Source organism: Ornithodoros turicata, chromosome 5, assembly GCF_037126465.1.
Source record: "Ornithodoros turicata isolate Travis chromosome 5, ASM3712646v1, whole genome shotgun sequence".
Classification (NCBI taxonomy): domain Eukaryota; kingdom Metazoa; phylum Arthropoda; class Arachnida; order Ixodida; family Argasidae; genus Ornithodoros; species Ornithodoros turicata.
In genome coordinates this window covers 70,500,483-70,515,501 of record NC_088205.1, presented here as the reverse complement: position 1 = coordinate 70,515,501, position 15,019 = coordinate 70,500,483, and the positions used below count along the sequence as shown (strand labels likewise).

General features: G+C 48.6%; 4 protein-coding genes across 4 annotated transcripts in view; 2 read left to right on the top strand and 2 right to left on the bottom strand.

Annotated features, from left to right (window-relative positions):
- The window catches only part of LOC135394688 (protein Spindly-like), a 4,534-nt gene extending 4,323 nt beyond the window's left edge, over positions 1 to 211 (bottom strand). Inside the window, exons 1-2 of the mRNA XM_064625550.1 lie at positions 70 to 211; positions 1 to 18 (exon numbers count right to left, since the gene is read on the bottom strand). The exon at positions 1 to 18 is cut by the window's left edge and continues 62 nt beyond it. Of these exons, the coding sequence (XP_064481620.1) occupies positions 1 to 18; positions 70 to 142 (91 nt within the window). The 5' untranslated portion in view covers positions 143 to 211. The remainder of the gene's footprint in view (positions 19 to 69) is intronic.
- Positions 212 to 1,670: 1,459 nt separating this feature from the next.
- Positions 1,671 to 3,637, top strand: LOC135394687 (thiol S-methyltransferase TMT1A-like). The gene is made up of 2 exons (XM_064625549.1): positions 1,671 to 2,334; positions 3,296 to 3,637. Exons 1-2 carry the CDS (start codon positions 1,744 to 1,746, stop codon positions 3,536 to 3,538), a joined length of 834 nt encoding a protein of 277 aa, XP_064481619.1. The 5' UTR covers positions 1,671 to 1,743; the 3' UTR covers positions 3,539 to 3,637.
- Positions 3,638 to 4,210: 573 nt separating this feature from the next.
- On the top strand, positions 4,211 to 7,293 carry LOC135394685 (thiol S-methyltransferase TMT1A-like). Its single transcript, XM_064625547.1, has 2 exons — positions 4,211 to 4,820; positions 6,966 to 7,293. The coding sequence occupies exons 1-2, from the start codon at positions 4,302 to 4,304 to the stop codon at positions 7,206 to 7,208; spliced, it is 762 nt and encodes a 253-aa protein (XP_064481617.1). The 5' UTR covers positions 4,211 to 4,301; the 3' UTR covers positions 7,209 to 7,293.
- Positions 7,294 to 7,782: 489 nt separating this feature from the next.
- Positions 7,783 to 11,835, bottom strand: LOC135394686 (programmed cell death protein 6-like). Its single transcript, XM_064625548.1, has 6 exons — positions 11,667 to 11,835; positions 9,796 to 9,857; positions 9,311 to 9,355; positions 9,090 to 9,248; positions 8,059 to 8,168; positions 7,783 to 8,003 (listed from the first exon to the last, which is right to left on the bottom strand). Exons 1-6 carry the CDS (start codon positions 11,720 to 11,722, stop codon positions 7,902 to 7,904), a joined length of 534 nt encoding a protein of 177 aa, XP_064481618.1. The 5' UTR covers positions 11,723 to 11,835; the 3' UTR covers positions 7,783 to 7,901.
- Positions 11,836 to 15,019: the final 3,184 nt, after the last annotated feature.

Genomic DNA, 15,019 nt, shown 5'->3' with positions numbered 1-15,019 from the left:
TTTCTAACAGGGCCTTTCCTGCAAGAAATCGTTCGATTAAACACACTCCCTCATAACTTGTGTCCTAACCTATAGAAGCGGCTGTCTGCAGATCACTTTCCAGGCCCTCAATACGTATCTGAAAGTCGTCCATCTCAGTCATGAGTCGTTCTCTCGGACACGATTTACAATTTAAAAGTTAAAAGCTCCCGCGAAAACAGACGGAAGTGGAAGTGCTTTTGAAGGAAGTACGGGATAGAAAGAGACGGGATTTGAGAGAGAGAAAGCGGAAACGGCTGGCGCCATCTGGGACCGAAAAGAGACACCTCGTCCTCTAGTCCTGTTGGTCGCGCTATCTCGTTTCTACGGAAACATGGAAACAAACGCTGGCTGCAATACTGGCGCAAGATGGAATCAATAACACCGACTTAACATAACAAACTAACCAATTTATTCAGACGCTTCGTGTCCCATACGTTATCGTCAGTGGCGTAGCCAGACCTCAAAGGTAGGGGGGGCTCGATACGAACCCCCCCCCCCCCCCCCGCTGATCCTGTGTCGACAACACACACATACTTGTGCACACTGCAAACTGAGGATTAAAAAAGGGAACGAAAATAGTTGATTTAGACGTACACAGTACGATTACATGTATAGGCTGTCATGACCAATGAAGTGGTGTCACGAGATTGGAAGTATTTTGAAAAGCTCATACTTTGAAAACCATTCAAGAGTGCTTCTTAGATAGACGCCATGAACTGCAAGAACTTTTGCGATAGTCACACTGGTCCCCCCCCCCCCCATATATTATGTTCTCGGATTTGCACGATTTGTGTGGGTCGGTCCGTGGCAGGTAGGGGGGGGCTCGAGCCCCCCCTAGCCCCCCCGTGGCTACGCCACTGGTTATCGTTTCCATCTTGCATTGTGATTCCCGACTTTTGGAATATATTCGCAATACCGGCGCAACATTCAAAAGCATTCAACATTGGAGCGTCATGCTGAACAGGAAGGCCACAGCTGAAACAATTTCTTCTGGTTGATTTGTATTCAGCATGGATCGCGTGCATTAGTATCACCGGTGTCACCAAATAAGCTCTAGCGTGCATGGGATAAACCTGAAATCAGTCGTCGAAAGATAATAATAAATCCTCGGGATCGAAAGACAGAGAGAGTGAGATTGCTGGGAACATGGGTGAGAATGAGCTAGCGATGTAGTTCTTTCACTGTCTCTATTTGCCGTGCGTTCTTGCTGTGGGCAGGCGGGGGTGTGTGGTATTAGATCGTATTTTGATGTGTCGTTATTATAAGGTATCGTTCCACAAAAAGTGGGAGAGAGAGAGAGAGAGAGATAAACGAAAAGTGCCGATAGTGCCGGCCTTGAGCATTCCCCATAAAAATAAAAAGAGTAGAGTCGTGACAAGTACTCCCCAGTTTCAGTCCTCTGACCCTGAAATTTGCACACCAGCGCTGCAAACTATATTATTAAACTTCATATAAACTTTCAACTTCCAAGGTAACGCATCTCTATCTATAGTCGCTAAAATGACCAAAATGGCATGTTTTCATATTTTCCCCCCCTTGGAGTACACGCACCACTGTTTAGAGACGCGCGAAATATATCTCTGCCGATGTTCTGGTGACACTAGTGACAGCAATGTTCGTTCGCATCGCTACGTGTCATTGGCTCGGAACCGTGTCACCACGTGCTCGAGCACGTCAGCACCACACCGCGTGCCATTCGCACCGTTCCCGTAACAAATTTCTATGCGCATTATGTATAAACTCGAGTACCCATTGAGCATGCTATATTTCGCGTGTCGATCCTTAATGCTGAACCTCCCGTACCCGAATTACCTTCCGCTGAGCATATCCCCTTCATGGTTTGGCCTCATAGTCGCAGTCTGTGTCCTCAAGATGAACCCCCGCTGCCGCAACTTTTTCGCCACACGCGTAGTGAGGCCCACCGTCACCTCTGTCTTCGACTTGGCATATAGAAAGACCCGCAAGGAAACTCTGCAAGCTCTCAACGGGGTAGTCTCCTACGATGACGAGTTGAACGAGGCCGACACCATCAGGGTACTCGAGCTGGGCATTGGAACGGGCGCCAATTTTAAGTACATTCATCGAGCCATCCGACTGGTTGCTGTGGAGCCCAATTTGGCCCTCCAGAAGAGTATGCTGAAGGCATTGGAGGCATTTCCGAATATCGTTCTCGAAGGCGTCCTTGGTGCCTTTGGAGAAAACATGGTGATGGTGCCCAGCGAATCTGTCGATGCGGTTGTCATCACCCACGTCTTATGTTCTGTCACGGACGTCGGGCAGGTCTTATTTGAGATAAAGAGGGTACTTGTTCCGGTAAGATCTTTGCTTATCGCAATCAGTCGGAACATTAATAAACTTCTACCCGAGAAACGTCATCATGACGTTGGTAGACAGACTGAAACTGAAATAAATCGGAAGGGTAGGGCCGTGTTCCACGAATGGACACTTGTTCTTGGTGTCCATGGTGACCATGGCTTGGTGTCCAAGCCATGGTCTTGAGGGGATTACGATGGTCCCTGAAAGGGATGCGATCTTCGATCCTACTTTTCTTTCAATAGGAGGCAGCGAACCAGTGCCCATTCGTCAAACCCAGCCCTCCTCCGATTTGTTTCGGTTTCAGTCTTGGGTAGAGGTCTATTGGTGGCGCTGTCGAACACTATGACGTCATTTGTTTAAAAACGAGGAGACGTCTATTGGATGATCTCCATGTGGGGAACTATTCGAAGTTAATTTTTAGATCTTGCGATGGTTTTTTGTTTGTTTGTTTTTTTAAAGGCGGGTGACGATGCGGTCGGTTCTGTTGCGAGGTGAAGGAACTATGAATATGGGACGGAATAAGAATGATCGCATCGATAAAACTGTGTGGCACCCAAAAAGTGCATGAGCGATTTGGTTAATATCCACAAGATTCAACGCCTTCGAATGACTGGCTGGGACGTTTCGAAAACGAAAAATTGACGAAAGTATGTGCAGCTGCACCTTTCTGAATTGACCGACAGGCCTGAGCTGCTGTGTCGATATGGTTTATGCGGAACCGCGAGCTCGGGTCGTGTAGCAAAACATTTGGGTGGGGTTACGTTGAAAGCATGTAGGGGCGGGGTGCACAGCAAAGAAAGGCAGGGGGTGTCGCCGATACCGTCGGTCGATATCTTGTCCCGAACGACGTTGCACGCAATGCAATGCTTGCAGCAAATACCGCTCATAAGCTACAGTCCTCGTAGTCCCCTATAGTTGAACGTCACTAATTCTCGAACCATCGTATCACTAATTTCAGGGCGGAAAGCTTATTTTCATGGAGCACGTCGCCTATCCCGACCACACCTGCGCCTTCACGATCCAGAAAGCTCTGGAACCAATTGCGTATCTCATTAGTTGTCCGTGTGATATGAGAAGACGAAGCGACGCCGCCATCTTGGAAGCTGGATTTGCTTGTGTGTCCATGAGGGAGGCGTACATTCCTGTGCTTTCCACGTTTCAACGGCACATTTACGGCGTCGCAACGAAGGATACACGCTGAAATATGCCTAATTTTTATTGTACACAATGTTCAAATTGCACCAATTCTAAACACAAGCTTCCGGCTAAAAAGAAAAAATTAAAACTTTTTAGCGACTTAGCACTTTACACTTTATAGCCCGCGATTTTCCCAGCACCCTTCCCCCCCCCCCCCCCCGCACTTGCAACACCCCCAAAATATCGACCAGAAAGGTCAGCATCGCCACAAAAGCCCATATCTGGCTGGGCGTCACCCCCCCACCCCCCTCGTGGGTTATCCACACCCGACACCCCCAAATGTTTGGCAATACCCCCAACTTATTCTCTGTGTACTCCTGTTACAATGTGACTAATAATGCCCCCCCCCCCCCCCATTTCTTAGCAACATGCCCGGTATATGCTTGCAGTTCTGGATAAACTACGGCATAAGGTCTACCGACCCGTAACTTTGACCTAGAAGTCGTTACGCATGGAGGAATAGTGTGACGTGGCTTCATGCTGGAACAACCGCGTGGCGAAAATACATTGTGAAAATTCCTGGGCTAGCCGTGAACTAGAGCGGTATGTCGACTCCACGCTCCGCGCATTCAGGATTTAGCTAGTTATGGCCCGACACGTCTTTAGTCTGGCAACGGTCTTTATGCCGCGGTATTTGATACCTCGATCCGTTTTCCGAAGGGTTCGTGGGTGTGATTTACAGAAGCAGCCGACGTTTCTATTGTGATTTCGCGATTACACGTACACCTCAGGTAGCCTCTGCTTTCTACAATTTAGTTGTTGTCAAGATGTTCCTCGGCGCATGCTACCGCTACTTGGTATGTCCGACAATAGCGTTGTCTGTTACCACACTTTTCCTACTCAAAATCAGCAAACGATTTCGAGAGTTTTTCTTCGCTCGAATATTCAGTGTCATCGTTAGTCCGCTGCTCAAAAAATCGTTTGAAGGCTTGCGCAAAGCGATTATGCAAGAACTGGACAGCCTCGAGTCCAACGACGTACAGTTAAGGAAAGCTGGCAGCATCAGGGTCCTGGAAGTCGGCATCGGCACAGGTGGCAATTTCCAGTTCATCAGTAGAGAGATCAATCTCATTGCTGTGGACCCAAATGTATCATTTGAGTCTGCTCTAATGAAAAGTCTTGCGGGGCACCCAAACATCCATCTAGAGCGACTCGTCGCGGCTCTAGGCGAAGACATGCACGAAATACCGGACTGTAGCGTCGATGCTGTCATCCTGACGCATGTCCTGTGTTCTGTCACTGATGTCAAGAAGGTTATAGGCGAATCGAAGCGTGTCCTAGTGCCTGTAAGTATTCTAATCCACGTTCCTCTGGCGTAGCCAAGGGGGGATACGGGCATGCAAACATTCTGCCGGCTAGAGTATGTGAGCGCTGGACTAATAACCTATTATTTATTAATAAACTTTTTAATGAGAGGTTTTCGGGAAAACGTGAGATAGCAGAATTGGAGCCAATCGTTCTTTAAGGTCATCACAAAAAAGAAAAAGAAAGTTAACTAATATATAAAAAAAAGAGACTGAGCCGAGCAACTACGTTGAAATATCCGCGCCAAATTCTGTTATGCGAGTGAACCGAAACAAGCAAGCGCTAGAGATGGTTGGAGATGGTAGGCCAACGCCAACTAGATACAGAAAGACAGGAAGCCTGCTCATTGCCTCCTCTCCCTCTTTCGCTACGTGGACATTGAGTCAGAAGTCGTCTGCTACTGCGATTCACCGTTCTGCGAATTCAAGAACCCGCAAATGGCTGCAGCTCACCTGGAACCTGCGGACCTAAATATTTAGACAAAAAGCTCAAGACGAGCACCAGAAAATCAGTTTTGAGAAAGGCTGAGACCGTTTTGCGCTTTACTTCCAAGTTTGCACATTTAGTACGCGGGGACATTCGATTACAACTCGCAGACGACGGTGGTTCGTCTTCATAGACACGACCGCTGAAGGTGCGTTCGTGATTGGCTACCGCCGTTGAAAACACGGTCCTGATTTGCTGACTCGTAATTGTTACGTCACGCCGACGAGTAAGCAGGCTTTCTTTATCTAGGTGGTGTCGGGTAGGCGATGCTCTGCTGGGCCAGACCACTGGGCCAGACAAACCGTTTCGCGCCCACAGACAACCTGCTGGCTGGAGGCGAAAGTCGTGCCCTTCCCTGCGCTTCAGCTGCGCGTTTCGGTTCCGGCTCGTTTGCATAGCAAAATTTTGAGATGGATTTTTCCGAAAATTTTTTCGTTAACCCGCACTCAAGTTTTGTACTACGACCGCGGACAAACAAAAGGTTTATGGGTGTTTCATAAATGCGGAACGGCCCCGTTCTTACTTCTGACGGAGGGCAAGATAGCAGGCAAGCTGGTGGACGTAGTCTACATACAGGGTGTTTCACCTAACGTGATAAAAAATTCTAGCTAGCGACGCACCCGGCGGAGGATTGTGGGACTTTAGGCAATTACCTTCTGGAAACTTTTGCCGCAATTTAAGAAGGCTTTGGACAATTTTTAATTGAGGGAGATTTATTTTTCAATTTAATTTTGGGGGGGGGGGAAATTGCCAAGCGAACCTCACTTTTTTCACAGAAATCTAAGGTCCTCCACTGATAACCACAGACCCACCAAAAATAGTAAATATTAAATAAAACTATTAAATAGTAAAATAATAAATAAATAAAAAACAGCAAACATTTGACTTCCCGTGTTCTCGCCTCTTGTTTTACCTTTCTTTCCCTCGCTTTGACATTGATTCTAGTGGCAACCGTCTTATCACAAAGCAACCATCTTATCACAAAGGAAGGCAAAATAAATGAAAGCGGGGACACTTCTTCCTCTAGACGCACACTTGGCGCGCGCTTCTTTGCGAAAATCAACAGGCGGGACTAAAGCGTAATTTTTACTAATTTTTTCGACTATTTCTGTTGCGATACTGTGCATAGTTTTTGTTGGGTCTGCGGTTATCCGTGGAAGACTCCATTTTCTGTAAAAAAAAAAGTGAGGTTCGCTTGACAATTTTCAAAGTTCAATTAAAAAAAAAAAAAAAAAAACTCACGTAATTAAAATTGTCGAAAGCATTCCTCAATGGTGGCAAAAGTTTCCAGAAGGTAATTGCGGAAAGTCCCGCAATCCTCCGGCGAGTATGTCACCAGTTAGAATTTTTTTATCACTTTAGGTGAAACACCCTTATTACTGAGAAAGAAAGCCTGAGCCTTCGTGTCGATTTTTTGTCGTGCCTATGCCGCAGGCGTTCTTAGTATGGATTCTGATAGAGGAATTTGTGATAAGGAGAAGGTATATGTGATAAAAAAAAAGAGCGGTATAATATGCGATCAAAGTTGAAAGCTTTGCCTATAGTCTGAAGGTTCCACTTGGAATCGTGGTGGTGGTGACGACGGCTACACATTGTTCTAAATTGGCCCTACGATCTCTTGTACGTGTTTATTATTCCAGGGCGGAAAGCTTTTGTTCATGGAACACGTTGCCTATTCGGAAGGCAGCTGGATATTGCTGGTGCAGAAGCTTCTCGATCCGCTATGGGAGCTCATGGCGTGTGGCTGTCACTTGAACCGATCACCTGCTGAAGAAATTAAGAGCGCAGGATTTTCGCAAACCCAGATTAATGTTGTAGATCTCCCAATAATTTCTGTAATTAAAAGACACATTTATGGCGTTGCAACGAAAGGTGCAGACTGATCACTACACTGGATGTAGTGATCAGTCAGCGTAAGCGACTGGCAGGCGGTGAAAACATTTTTGAATAAACGAACATTTCCAACCATATGTGTGCATACGTACGACGTATACGAAAACATATCCCGCTGTGAAGTGAACAAAGAGGAAGCAGTGTGGCAAACGCCCTTCCGAAGCCACTCTTGTTCGGTTGTCTTGTCGGTGTTGTATCGGTCTGTGACCGATAGAACCTGTTAGTCCAACTGGTTTGGGCACGCCACCACGAGCTGGCTTGAGTATATGTGTGCGTGAACACAGCTCGAGGTTGAACAAGACTATGGGCAAATGCACTATTATGTGTGCCGGCTAATGGAACTCTACCTGAGAAACGTCATCATGAAGTCGGTAGACAGACTGAAACCGAAATAAATCGTAAGGGCAAGGCTGGGTTCTACGAATTGGCACGACATTGTTCGCCCCTAGCTTCGAGCGTAGTTCAACTCTACCAAATTGGTGGCGCTGTGGAACACTATGACGTCATTTGTTTACAAACAGGGAGAGGTGTATTGCCAAAGAACTTGTGTTCAACATTAACTCATTCTGAAAAGAAAAAAGTGCGCTGCACTTTATTAGCTCGCGTTAGGGTTTATTGCCCTCGGTTCATCCACAAAACACCCTCTCCGAACCCGTTACAGGCGTAGCTTCCTTGCCGCAGTCTCACGCGCTAAGTCGGAGGACCGTGTTCAGAAACTCTTCAAAGGTCAGTGTGATCCTACCGCTGTTGTACCGGTCAAGCTGCCGGAAAGATTGTGTCGCCCCCTGTAACGCAAGAAATCATCTATACGTCGCTATTTTTGTAGTGATACGTTATTACCTGTAATGTGACGCAACACTGAATAAAGTCATCGAAGTTGATCGACCCTTTCTTGTCAGAATCATACTTGATCATCAGATTGTTTAAGGTTTGTTGAGAAATGTTAAAACCTGCCAAATATGTCCAGTATGATGACATTTGCGGATGAGTATTAAAGGGGCACCTCAGTGCAAAAATGTCTCCGCGGAGACAGAGGGTAGAGTATCCGCGGGGTAGAGTATCGCCCCTAGCGATGAAACTCCCCATTCATCATCTAAAATAAAGTTGTTGTCTCCGCGGAATTAAAGATGCCGTTACTCTGACATCAACGTCAAAGGAACGGGGAAATGAGAACACGGAAACGGGATTCGCATCGTCCGCGATTTATGGGCAAACGAACCCGCAATTTTCGCTTTCCCTCTTCTCAAGACGCTCGACAACTGGATTGGATTGGTTTCCTTTGGATTGGTTTCTCCCACGATAATTGGACATATCTTTTTGAGCAGACTAGTGAGAGCCCGCTCCGCACTATCAGCCTTCCTGAAAAGAAGGAGTTCCCTAGAATACACCATCGGGAGGTGCGACAAACGCCATAGCTTTCTACTGTCACGTCAGCGCTCAACGTCGCGTCTTCACGTGTACTCCTAACCGTGGGGAATATCCTGCAACACAATCACAAGATACTCCGTAGCAGACGAGAGGAAAAGACGCTGGCGGTGTCATCTGCTAAGTGTCGTCTGCGAAATGTGCAATACGCCACTCCCAATATTGCGGCACCATGTGAATGCTCAACATAAAACCGGGCGGAACTTCGGCTCTGTGAGCAGTTTTTTTTCTTTTTTTTTTTCTTTTTCTTTCACCAGAATCTTCTGTGAGGATATCGCTCGTGTAGATGCACGATAAATTGTTTCTTTCGCTTATAAATCACGAACGAGGATGAATTCTTCCTTATGATGAATCGTTCCTTTCGTGTTGGTCTCAAGGTAGCGTCATCTTTCATTCCGCGCGGACACATTTTTGCACTTTAGTGGCCCTTTAAAGGCCGCCAGTACCAAACTGAGCGAGGGCCTGAAAAAGCTCATTTCTGTCAATATTTCCGGAGTTGTCAGCATCAAAGCGCCTGAAGCAGTTGAGCCACTCCGTGATGTAATTCCAGAGAGACATGAATTCGTCGAAGGTCACATTTCCTGTGTGGTTATGGTCAAACATGCCTGCGAAGAAACAAGTGCATTAGGGTATTCGATGAAGCTGCGGTCATATTGCAAATAGTCACCGATCATCGTCCGTACAGTCGTTGGATTGAAAGGCTTCCAGGTCCCTGGAATTTGAAGACATTTAAGAAATACGGTGTACTCATCGTCAGCGGCTTGTCCGCACGAACGACTTTGTCGGGCAAGATGGCGGCGAGAAGGTAAGGGCGAAAAGAGCAACGTCCGAGTTAATTGTGTGCACGTGTCCACCTGACTCTTACCGTCACGTCTTCTCGCGAATGCCCCGCGTACCGGCAGGATTCTGTCCGCTTGCCGCCAGAATATTCCTCCTGCGGCTGCTCGTTTGCTTGTGTCGTCTGCTAGCAGCATCGCTTCGAGCGCCCTTCATCGCCTTTTCCAAGAAACCTTACATGGTTTCTTCCAACGCCGTTACGATTGTAGAAGCAGATTTTTACCTTCTTGGCGCATCTCTCCTTCTCACTCTCCTCAGCCAATATCTCGCCCGATGAAGCCGCTCGTGCGGGTACCTGGGTCGTGGAAGCTGTACCGTTAGACAGCGCATTCTGAAGTTCCGTAACTCCGATGGCACCACTGTTGTTTTTATCGACACTGAAAAATAAAGCAACATTGTCATTCACGAACGTTTTATGAAAGCACATGACACGGGTGACAAGTCACTCTTCCGCATGCGCGCACACACAAACACAAGAAGGGCAAAGGAGATGCAGTCCCGAGGGAGGAAGGCCATTTTTTTGACGGTGTCCAGCCACAGCTTGCATGTCTACCGGTATGGTATTAGCACATTAGTAGTGTACTATATTTGTAGACGTCTGGTATGCCACGAAACAGCTCTCGTCGAGACGCTGCATTAATTCATCGCATGCGACACAATGTGGCTTTTACAGGTCAGCGGCGTTACCGCTTTTGACAAGTTGACTCTCCAAGAGGCCGTTACTTCACTGCGCTGAAGCACACTTTTAGTGCCGCTAAATTGAATGGACTCTCGCCCTCTCACTAGATCAAGATTGCTTGTTCCATGGCCAAATCGAGCGAACCAACGCTCTGCCCTCAAAGCTCTTCTGACCCGTTTTGGACACCGTAAGACTTCGGTCCTACACTGTGAGGTGACTCAGTATTCTATTGCACCACATTACCGCCAGCAATGGGATAGAACATAGCCCCTGGCGATGAAACTGCCCAATCGTCATCATTAAAATATAGTTGTCGTCGTTGTTTTAGATGTCTGATACCAGGTGGTGCTGCTGTGGTTTCCACTCCTTTTATCCCCGCTGCCGTTTTTTTTTTTTTTTACGGACGCTCCCCTGAACAATAACAAAGATATGAACAACACATTGGCGTCTCATTTCAAATTGTTGTGGTATGTAGTAGCTGATATTTCACATTGAGCGTACTCGATGCTGAACTTTCATGATCAACAGAGTTCCATAGAGCCAGGCGTTCCCTGTTTCTAGCCCCGCTCCCAGGGATTTTCCCCCCCAGCACCCCCCACATCCTCTACCAACCCCCAAAACTTTGCACGGTACCCCCCCAAGAAGAAAGAAATTTCTTGTCGAACGCCCCTTCACCCCCTCCCCCACCCCTGTATGATCTTCCTTCATCTCTTCGAAACGTGCTCGTTCTTTCTGTCTCTTCTTGTGGTTGGTCCAACGATTATGCACACACGTCGCCTTCTTTAGCATTTTGAAGTTATAGGTCTTGCTTCTCCACCTGTCTAGCACGTATTTATCGAACTTTCACAGAGTGAACTAGTCAATGTGTCACTGGCCTGATATTCAAAGTACAACAAAGTGCGCAATAAATCCCGTTAATAAAAGATTGACATTTACGGGGGACTGTATTTTGCGGAATCAAATCGTGTTGACACAGCGTGGCAAAACGGAAAGAAAATGTGGGAGAGAGAGGTAGAACAAAAAGAAACTGGTGTGCTACAGAAATAGAACTGTGAAAGTGTATACACCTGCATGCTTGATCAAACTCTGGAAAGTGTTGACAATGTACCATGAGGTCGCCTAGTTGTCTGGCATATTAGTCTCAGCTCGTGTCATAACCCCACCTGGGTTAAGTGGTTACCGCCGGCTGCCACGTTTTTTTTTTTTTTTTTCATAACAATACCGAGGGCTAGGGTGACAATTTATGCACCTGCCTTCAGAAAGGAGTCTATTACTATCTACGACTGTCTATATGCAGTGCAGCGCTGATTAAAGGACGACAAGGTGGCACACCCATACATTCCGCGAGTACCCCCAAAATTAATGTTCTGGTAAAATACCTGCGCCCCACTCCCTCGATTCTCCTCAGCCTTCATTACCGTGCTAAGAGGTTTTTTGCGACACTGTTCTGGCTTCCGAGAAAAAGGACAGGTTAGCGGACCGCCTTTGTTAGTCTATGTAAACATACCTTTGGAAGAGCTGTTGAAGCTGTACCCTGTCTACAGGCGGAGCCATTCCAGCCATAGCGGCAGGTGCAGTTTCTACTTTAAAGCGCTACGAAGATTCGCTAGAGTTCGGTGCAAAGCGTGGAATGCCTGCGCCTCGGAGCTCATAAATGTCAAACTACTTCTTCTTCTTCTAACTGCTGTGGCGCACAGCCAAAGGCAATAGGTCGGCAATAGGCAATGTGTCGGTCGGTGCAAGGGAGGATGAGGGGCACAGCCGGCACCGGGATCGAACCCGGGAGGTACCCGGGTTCGAATCCTGGTGCCGGCTGTGTTGTCTGGGGTTTTTCCTGGGTTTTCCTCAGACGCTTTCAGACATATGTCGGCACAGTTCCCTTAGAAGTTGGCCCAGGACGCACATTCCCCCAGGGCGTTAGTCGTGACGTTGCCCACGTCTGTGAGGCCGACAACGGCGAGCCCTTCCACCACCACCACCACCACCACCACCACCACCACCGGAGGATGAGAGGTCGAGGTTAAAGACTAAAAGCGATGTTATGACGAGATGAATTGTACTACAGCATGGAAAATAACTGATGGGGCCGAAGTGTCCGTGGTTCGACCAAAAGACACAGGACGAACGCATGCTGAGTAATTGCAGCTGGGTGAAATTCGTTCTTCTTCTGTCCCATGTAGAATGGCGCCTCTCGCGTCTGCCTTTTGGTTGACACTTCTTCACGCTTTCCGGCCTTGATGCGCGTTGAGAGATTTCTTATCGACGAGAATGGTGAGTATGTGTGTACCTGTTAACTAAGCGGGCAGATGATCAGACAGTCATAATTACTACAACGATGTAATTAAAATGCAGTACACGAAATGGGACAAAGGGAACGTCAGAGAAGCACTGCAGAGGTTCTGGGTGGCGGTGGTGGGGCTGGTGAAAGGACTCGCCGTTGTTGGCCTCACAAAGGTGGGCAACGTCACGACTACGGGGGAATGTGCGTCCTGGGCCGACTTCTAAGGGAACTGTGCCGACATATGTCTGAAAGCGTCTGAGGAAAACCCCGGAAAAACCCCAGACAGCACAGCCGGCACCGGGATTCGAATCCGGGTACCTCCCAGTCTCAACGTGACATGGCCAACACGCTAACCACTGAGCCACGGGAGCTGGGAGGTTCTGGGACGGTGGGTGGAGTGATGATGCTAGAGGGACATATGGTAAGCCTATTCGGGGATGGCGGCTCGGTGCACCAAGGGGAGCGAGGAAAATGGAAGCGTTGAAGAGGAAGTGGAACGACGATGATGACACTCTCTGGGCAATTAATAGTTGCCCTTGTGGTATAAAACCAAAACAAGCAAATTTAAGTAGCCCTCATTCACCACTTCTATCACTTCAACCATCACATTCTCCGCCCCAGATTGTCATCGTCATATTATAGTATAGGTGGTCAACTCCATAGCCCTGTCCTGTCTTCCTTGTGGGTAATGGCCATTCTTCATGGGAAGAAGAAGCAGAGAGGGGGGAGGGTGTGCAATCCCTCTTGCTTTGGGATTCAAGCAGTCCCTCAGATCTGCTCATCACAGAAAACATGCGAGCATCCCCCAGTAGCTTTCACTGGGATGCTCCCTGTATACCGCGGCAACCCGCAATGCAATGCAATGGTCAGGTTGCATAGCTGCCGTCAGACGCGTACGCGAGATGTCCCCAGACGCTGAGGTCTCTCTTTGGGAAGCCAAGGATTTCTACGCCGCGCTCATGGAGGAGGTGCTGGTTCCCTCCCTGCCTGGTACCGTGGGTAGTCCTTCCGGGAGCGCCTGGCGACGTATCGCGGCAGGCTGGTTGGACGCTCGTCGAGCGAGTCTCCAGTGGAAGCTGGCTCATGGTGTCCTCCCGCTTCGTGAACGTTTACCGTTTCCATACTTGTCGCACGGATCACTGCCCGTTTTGTAGCATCTCGGAGTCACCAGAGCACTGCTTCCTTCAGTGCCAGATTCCGCTGCTCCTGTGGAGCAGAGCGGCTGTTGTTTTTGACCTTCCAAGAGTCGAATGGGCCACTGTAAGGTTCATGGAACCGCTGCCGGTTGCACCAAGGGATCGGAAACATCTGGCGTGTTTGATTGCGGAAATAAATTTCCAAATTTGGATACGCCGGTGCCGGTTGGCCTTCGGTGGCCCCGACTGTGGGAGCGTAGGCTTGTTTCAGGCAGTTCGTGCTGGACTACGGGCGCTGATCACCAGGGGACAGGCAGTGCTCTGCTCAGTCGAGTGCTCCCGTCGCTGGCTCTGCTCCACTCGCGTCTTCCGCTATGATCAGGGTGAGTGGCACATTCTGTTCTAGCCATTTTGCTAGACCTGTACTGTCCTCCGTCGCGACTCTCCCGTATATCATGGATTGTTCGCATGGTATGGCCCGTACAAACAGTAATCTCCCTAGGAGCGTTGTTATCCTGCCTTTCAGCATAGTGCGCGTCTAGTGTAAAGGAGCCTACCTCCATAGGTAGCTCTCCTGCTTGATGACAATACAGGCCAAAGGTAAAAGAACTGTGGGATCATAGTCCAGCCTGCAGGCTCCGGTTTTCTGGTGTGGAGCACGTTGCTAGACACGAAGGAAAAAAAAATCTCTGTCTGACCCTGAGCGGTTCGGGCTCGGGTTTTCTTGCCAGTGCTGGTGGTGGTGGTGATGAAAGGGCTCGCCGTTGTTGGCCTCACAAAGGTGGGCAACGTCACGACTGACGCCCTGGGGGAATGTGCGTCCTAAGTCGACTTCTAAGGGAACTGTGCCGACGTATATCTGAAAGCGTTTGAGGAAAACCCAGGAAAAACCCCAGACAGCACAGCCGGCATCGGGATTCGAACCCAGGTACCCCCCAGTCTCGACGTAACATGGCCAGCAGGCTAGCCACTGAGTTTCTACTTTAAAGCGCTACGAAGATTCGCTAGAGTTTGGTGCAAAGCCTGGAATGCCTGTGCCTCGGAGCTGATAAATGTCAAACTTCTTCTTCTTCTTCTTCTTCTTCTTCTAACCGTTGTGGCGCACAGCCAAAGGCAATAGGCCACAGGTCAATGTGTCGGTGCAAGGGGGGGGGAGGGACCAGCTCCCGTGGCTCAGTGGTTAGCGTGCTGGCCATGTCACGTCGAGACTGGGAGGTACCCGGGTTCAAATCCCGGTGCCGGCTGTGCTGTCTGGGGTTTTTCCTGGGTTTTCCTCAGACGCTTTCAGACATATGTCGGCACAGTTCCCTTAGAAGTCAGCCCAGGACGCACATTTCCCCAGGGCGTCAGTCGTGACGTTGCCCACATACGTGAGGTCGACAACGGCAAGCCCTTTCACCATCACCACCACCACCACCACCGGAGGATGAGGGGTCGAGGTTA